Source organism: Alternaria novae-zelandiae (genome assembly GCF_023758075.1).
Source record: "Alternaria novae-zelandiae strain BMP 2774 chromosome Unknown scaffold_44, whole genome shotgun sequence".
NCBI lineage: Eukaryota > Fungi > Ascomycota > Dothideomycetes > Pleosporales > Pleosporaceae > Alternaria > Alternaria novae-zelandiae.
This window is the reverse complement of record NW_026057004.1, coordinates 116,416-123,292: the sequence shown is the minus strand read 5'-3', so window position 1 is coordinate 123,292 and position 6,877 is coordinate 116,416. Positions and strand designations below refer to the sequence as shown.

Genomic DNA, 6,877 nt, shown 5'->3' with positions numbered 1-6,877 from the left:
TAGCTATAATCTAAACATAGAAACCTAGGTAGAATTAATTAAGAATTAATTAAGAAATAATTTAAATAAACTTACGTATCTTAGCTTAGATCTAGGCGTTAGTAGAATTTCTAACTTACTTAGCAAACGCTATTCTTAGCTAGTAAGCTTAGCGTAGATAGTTTCTAAGTATAGCGCAACTTATATATTTCTGCTAGAAGAAATATTAGAAATAATTAAGAAATAATCTAGAAATAATTTATACTCTATAAAGAATTCTACTTTAGATTCTAATATAGTAGTACAGCTAACTTATATAGATAATAAGTTTACTTTACGCGTTAGTAGAAAAAGGTAGGCACCTAAATAGGTATTAGTTAAGCTAGAGAAATTACTTATAAGTAGGCTAAATTTATTAGAATTATTTATAGATTAATCTAGAAATAGTTTATATATTTTCTTAGAGTATACTCTAGATTTAGTAGGCTATTATAGGTAGCGTAGTTTAGTAGAGAGGTTTAGTAGAGTTGTATTATTATTGTTTAGGTAGAATTATTTTTAGAATAATCTATAATTAATCTACTAAAGTGCTACTTTAGCGTGCGCATTAACTGCGTATAGATGCCTTAGCATGCTATGTCTTAGCGCGCTCTTAGTTAGATAGCCTGCGTTCTGGCTACATTGGCTTCACGTTTGCACGTGAAAAAGCAAACCTGAAACCATGTGCTTGGGAATGCTTGCAGATCGTGCGACATACACGGATGCATCACAGGAATTTAAGCTTTTTGTCTACTTTGTCACAATTCGAGATAAGCAGAAGTATCGGACGAAGAAAGATTAACATATCTTGCCTACCAATTGTGGTAGTCAGACGAGCTCAGCCTTCAATCTTTAGGTACATAGAATGGAATAATAATTAGTGTTAAGCCGATGCAGCGCACGTCCTAGCTAGGTATCATACAACAAACCTCGATCAACCCCTCCCACAATCTCAGCTCTCCAATGCCTCCAAGCCAGCTCTTCAATCATATCCAATAGCACACTCCCTCCAGATCAAAAGTATCAACAACGAAAAGGATCACCTCCTCGGGCTCCGCAAAAGGAAGAGGCGATACAATGCCAATCATGTCTACCGCCTGAAACTCGAACTTAGGCCGGCGAATGCGTCAGGAGAATGCCGTCCACTCATTAATCCAGAAAAGTCCACGCTCTCGTTGCTGACATGTCTCAGGCCGGGCGTTTGTGCGGCGGATAGTGGTTGTCCTTGTGGTGCGCCGGTCATGTTGCCAAATGGGTTCGCACGTCCAGGTACTTGTGCAGCGGGCGTTGAAGCTTGCACAGCTGTTGGTTGAGCTTGTTGCTGCGGCGCTTGTTGAGGAGCCTGATGAGGCTGGTTGTATAGCGAAAGGATCGAGGCGTTCTTGTCGAAGGGATTGGAGCTTTGCTGTTGGTATAGTGCCTGTTGATTCTGGAAACTCTGCTGCTGGGTCTGATAGTTTTGTTGTGGATCCTGGTTTTGGAAGCCCGATTGTTGGGTCTGCCACGGGTTCGCCGATTGGGGAGTTGAGACCTGGTTATACTGCGGCTGTTGCTGTTGTTGTAGCTGTTGCTGTGGCTGTTGCTGCTGCTGCTGCTGCTGCTGCTGTTGTTGTTGTTGTTGCATTTGCTGCGACCAAGGGTTCGGCATCTGCTGCTGCGGCGGAGCAGACATCGGCTGAGACATCTGTTGCTGTTGCATCGTTGGCTGCCCAAATGGATTTGAACTTGCCAGATTGGTCGGAGTAAACATCTGGCTTTTCGAAGATCTCAAGAACGGATTTCCTGGGCTTGAGGGATTGGACATGGACTGATACTGTGGCTGTGGCTGTTGCGGTGCGAAGAAGGCGCTGTATTGTTCGGGTATTTGCGGCATCGGTGGCGGAGTAAACGACTGGTTGTACGGGTTCGTTTGGGCGAAAGACGAGGGTGTTGAGTCAGCGTAGCCTCCAGTTCGGTTCGGGAATAAGGGTTGTTGAGGTTGCTGTTGCGATATCTGCATGCCTTGAAACGTCTGTTCGAGGCTTTGCTGCTGTTGATCCCATGGGTTTTGTTGATAGCCGAAGTTTTGCTGCTGCTGCTGTTGCTGGGGCACCTGTTGCTGGACGTATCCTTGAGGCGCCTGTTGCTGAGCATATCCCTGGGGCGCTTGTTGGAGGAATGGATTGTAGGACGTTTGCTGGGTCTGAAGAGGAGCGAGTTGGGTTTGCTGTTGAGGAGCCTGCGCGGGAGCGTCCAAGGCATCGAAAGGGTTCGTAGACGACGCGGTGGGGGGTGCGGTGCTGATTGTGTCGAACGAAATGCCATTGGACGCAGGCTGCGAAGCCGGTGTCGGTGTGCTTCCTCTCGATCGGCCGGGATCCTGCTCTCCAAGTCGAATCAGAGCCTCCACTGCCCGGTCCAGATTCCCATTCAGCCCCTTCAACACCGTGGCGTTGCGCTTGTCGTCTGGGAAGCCCATATCCCGAAGAGTTGTAAGCTTCGAATCCAAGCCATCGCCCGAAGTGTGTATGTTGGAGCCAAATACTCTGGAAGGCTTGTTGATGCGTGGCGGCGACTGGTCGTGTTGACTGAACCCTCCCAGACCTGGCGACAGCGGAGGAGTGAGATCCCGTGTGGTGGAGGCTTTTCGCAGTCCAAATCCAAAGCGGCCGGTGGGCTTCGGCGGTAATGGCGGTGGCCGGTCCTCAGAGCTCGTGCTGCCTGTGTTCTGTCGCGTGCCCGGTCGCGAAGCATCCAAGTATATTCTCTGCTCGTATTTTGCCCGTATATATCTCTCCATGGCGCTGTCTACTTCGTCGATGTCGATGGGTATGGAGGGCTTGACGTTGCGCGGGTTATACGTCTTGTTCGACTCGAGATTGCCAATGCGCTTCATGTTCTACACGGGTGTCAGCAATCCGGTATGAACCGCGGCTTAACAAGTCTTACGTCTACTTGCGCATTGTCCCACTTGTCCATACTCAAGGACTTGACCTTGGAGATGTGTGTTCCCAGTTTCCGGTGTAGGGCCGCGCATCGCATGCACAGGAAGATGCCCAGCTACAGCAGACGTCAGTTTGGGCTTACGGTCGAAGGAGGATCGGTTCGTAGAGGGGTGCGGTTTCGCTTCGTGGTATGGGTAGACTTACACTCCAGCTTGCCCATCCTGCATGACCTGGTTAGCATCTGAGAGCCCAACGGGATGCGCCTGCACTACGTACCTGGATTCCGCGCGCCACAGTCGGCGCATGTCCCGTTTCCAGGGACCGTCTTGATGAGATCCTGCAGCGCACGCTCATTACGCGCCTGCTGGCGTTTGTTCAGAGCCGACGCCATGTCGTCCAGTCTGGAAGGAGGAAGCGGTTCGGGCGGAGGTTGAAGATCGGGGAGCGGCAGAACGTGCACGAGAGCAATACGCGCGGGGAAAGGGGGCAGGACGGACGGCAAGAGGGCGCGTAGCTAAGATTACCAGAGAATGAACAAGTCCATCGCAAAGCAAAACATGAGCACAGAAAGGGGAGCTCGTAGGGCCCTTAGTTGACACGCGCGATGACGAGTAATGCATCCGTTCCACTTCACACATGGCATCCGCACAAGCTCCAGAACCCTGCGTTTTTGGTCTATATACGGCATCACGCCCCTGTCTGAGCTTGCTGCCCTCCGCCCAAAAGTACATCATCGACCTCCCAACCCGATGGGCGTGGAACAGCTTACGACAGCGCATGAACGACGTGCAGGCTTGGTGGCGCGACTCGTAGACGCTGCCGATCTGGTTTTGGTAAGGCCGAGGCCGCCGTCTTCGTTGCCGCAGATACGATCCAAGGCTGACAGACATTGCCGTCCTCAGCTCTCCGGTACTCTAGAGAAGGAATCTTCCCACCTAGTCAAAAGCACACGAGCATACGCAAAGCACACACAAAAGAGCACATTCAACACTCTCAGCACTGTTCATAGGAATGTATGGTCACGCAGGTGGCTTCAAGCAACATAGAAATCGTAGCAAAAAGCCTAAAAGTGCCAGGTATTGTTCTAGTGACGCAAATATGACAACTATAGAGATGAAGAGCTCAGTATAGCCGTTGATTAATCGTCCATTGTGATTTTGTGAATATGGAAGGAAAGCTGAGGCCGAGCTGCGACGAGCTTTTCAGGCGCGCGGGCAGCGCCAAGCGATGCTGACAAAGACGGAGGGTCCGAGCGGGCTAATTCTTCAACACGTAAAACCAAGCTCTGGCTCGTTCTTCTGCTCATCAACAACCTCGCGGTGCACAGCTTGCGGCACGTGCTCGACACCGAATGATTCAATGTTTTTCGTTCTGGGAGTCGTCGCTGCTGTGCGCGTTGTATGCTACTACCCCACTCTTGCCTGCTCCCTGGCTCGTCTTCATGGCCAGGAAGCAACTTTTCTCTCTGTGGGAGATTAATATTGGTTTTTAGCAGAGCCGTGTCTTCTCCACCCTACCCATATTCTTCTGTGGATGTGTAGGACTATAATTGGACATACATCTTTCTTCAGTTCATACTCTGTGCTGGTTGTTGTGACGATCCGAGCTTCGATGTGCAGTGGACGCTGTGCCTTGACGATTTCCTAAGGCAGCTCCCATTGATCGGGCTTCGAGCCTAAACACGCATTCGGCTGCTATGGTCTTGCCCTCGTCTATGTTTCGTTGTCGACCCCATCTCGCTGAATCAGCTGAATGATGAGCGCAATTCCAGGGCAACACCACGACGTGTCATAATGACACGTTGAATACTGGACCAAGCTGGCCAGCTGAGACGCCTGCACTCATGCATTTGGAGGCTTCTATCTTCAAGTCCAAGCAATAATGTACATATCCATTTCTGCGCTTCCTCCTTCGACATCCACACCAATACTGCGCCTCATAGATGCGCCTTTGATACCTCATCCCCTCGGAACCGTTTTGGCCAGATACCCTGCTTACCAGGCGACAGTATACCATTAGGATCGACAGCGTCTTTGATCGTCTCGACGAATCTTCGATACGCATGATCGTTGAAGTCGTACAATGACGCGACACGATCTGGGCAAGAAGTTAGCGGCTGACAGGTAATCTCGAGGCTGAAGATAAGACATACCCATGGTGTTGACATGGCTGCGATACTTGCTGTATCCCCTCTTCTTACCCGCCTCGAACAGGCCATCAAAGATGTTCTGCACCGCTTTCCGATGCGTCGCGTTTGTCTTGTCAAACGTGAACATGTTGACGAAGATGACTAGATAGAGGCACTAAAATCAGTATATGTCATCATCCACCGCTTAAGAGTCCGATCTTACCATGACGCTCATGCATAAAGAAGTCACAGAACAGATCAAAGTTATCTTTCTCGCAGATCTTCTTCGCCGTCCTGACCCAGTCCAGAATCTCTTTCCCTTTGGAAGGTATGATAGGGCTGTAGTCGTAGTGCGCACCAATGCCACCTCCGGACTTTGGCAGGCGGAACTTCACCATAGGAAGCGACCAGAGCGTCGGTATACCAACGAAGAACCCACCATCCATCTCAGGAACAGACGTAGGATCCAACGTCTCTCCATCCGGTGCAGAAAAGATCTTCCCAACCAACCGACCCTTCGGCGCTTTCTTCCCAATAATCTTCTTCAGCTCGTCGAAATGCGCTTGAATCACATCCTTCGCGCCATACAGGCCGAACTTGGCGTTCCAATAACCCAGATCAAACTGCTTCTGCAACTCCTTGATCCTCCAATCCGGTATCGAAGTATCGTGTGGCCAGAAGTCTTCTCTCGGGCCCATCATGCCCAGCCACTCCGTCACATTGGACACATAGACAGTGTTGGGAAGCAGCCCGTCGCGTCGCAACGGCCCGAAGATATCGACAATCGTCTCCACGTCTTCGAAATCCGGCATGTCGAATGAGCAGGACATGAAGGCTTGGGGTGCGGGTGTGAGCCAGATACCTAGTTTAGTCACGATACCGAGGTTGGACTGCAGGAACAGGCCTTCGATACTGGGTCCGAATGAGAACTTGGAGAGGTGTGCGGATGGCGAGTTGGACATGGCGAATTGGCCTGTGCGGACGAGCTCGCCGTTTGCCAGCATGGCTTCCACGCCAGCGATGTGTTGGTGGTGCGTCCCTGTGGGTGTGAAGCCTGTGCCGCGATCAATTGTGTTTCCGATGACTGAGCCCCATCCGAGAGAGGGCACGGAAGGCCAGACGTTGAGCTTGTTCTTGACGCAGTAGTCGTAGAGATCGGTGAATGTGACGCCTGGCTCGACGACGGCGTAGGCGTATTCGGAGTTTACTTCTATGATCTTGTCCATGCGGTGGAGATCGAGGGCTACGCAGCCGGTTACGCGAGGGGCTGGTCCGCCGTATCTGTTCGGTGGTTAGATGGCTTGTAGCTGGTTTGTACGTGGGAATGTACTGACCCGAGATTCTTTCCTCGTGAGAACGTCCATACTGGAATGCCAAAGTCGTTCGAAATCTTCAACACGTCTCGTAGTTCCTCGATGTTCTTTGGTCGTACGGCTGCACTCGGCATCTTTCGAGTTCCTTCCGCCTCGTGCAGCTCGTACGGATCGATGTACTCGGTCAATGCATCACCTGAATACACCTGCGCATCACCAACAGCACCCTTGTATTTCGCGATTGCCTTGTCAAATGCATCTCGATCAACACCAGGCGGCAGTACCGACTTCAGCGGAACAGTAATAGAGTCTTTAAAGAGGTTGAAATGTGTGGACTGATATTCCGGATCGATGTACATTGGTGAAGGCGTCATTGTGAAGGTGTTGGAAGTGTTTTGCGAGGAGGTGATCTAGATCCCTATCACATTTCTCTATTAATGTATCCTGCAGGAACAAGCCTTCTCGGCTGGGTGAAGACATGGGTGCCGATGCGC

At 50.5% G+C, this 6,877-nt stretch overlaps 2 protein-coding genes across 2 annotated transcripts; both read right to left on the bottom strand.

Moving 5' to 3' along the window:
* Window positions 1-1,108: 1,108 nt before the first annotated feature.
* On the bottom strand, window positions 1,109-3,296 carry J4E88_010941 (uncharacterized protein; the record flags this gene model as incomplete). The annotated part of the gene is made up of 3 exons (XM_049404531.1): window positions 1,109-2,896; window positions 2,947-3,057; window positions 3,291-3,296. The coding sequence occupies 3 exons, from the start codon at window positions 3,294-3,296 to the stop codon at window positions 1,109-1,111; spliced, it is 1,905 nt and encodes a 634-aa protein (XP_049249738.1).
* Window positions 3,297-4,878: 1,582 nt separating this feature from the next.
* J4E88_010940 (uncharacterized protein) lies at window positions 4,879-6,757 on the bottom strand (the record flags this gene model as incomplete). The annotated part of the gene is made up of 4 exons (XM_049404530.1): window positions 4,879-5,039; window positions 5,095-5,232; window positions 5,294-6,351; window positions 6,405-6,757. The coding sequence occupies 4 exons, from the start codon at window positions 6,755-6,757 to the stop codon at window positions 4,879-4,881; spliced, it is 1,710 nt and encodes a 569-aa protein (XP_049249737.1).
* Between the last annotated feature and the right edge of the window lie 120 nt (window positions 6,758-6,877).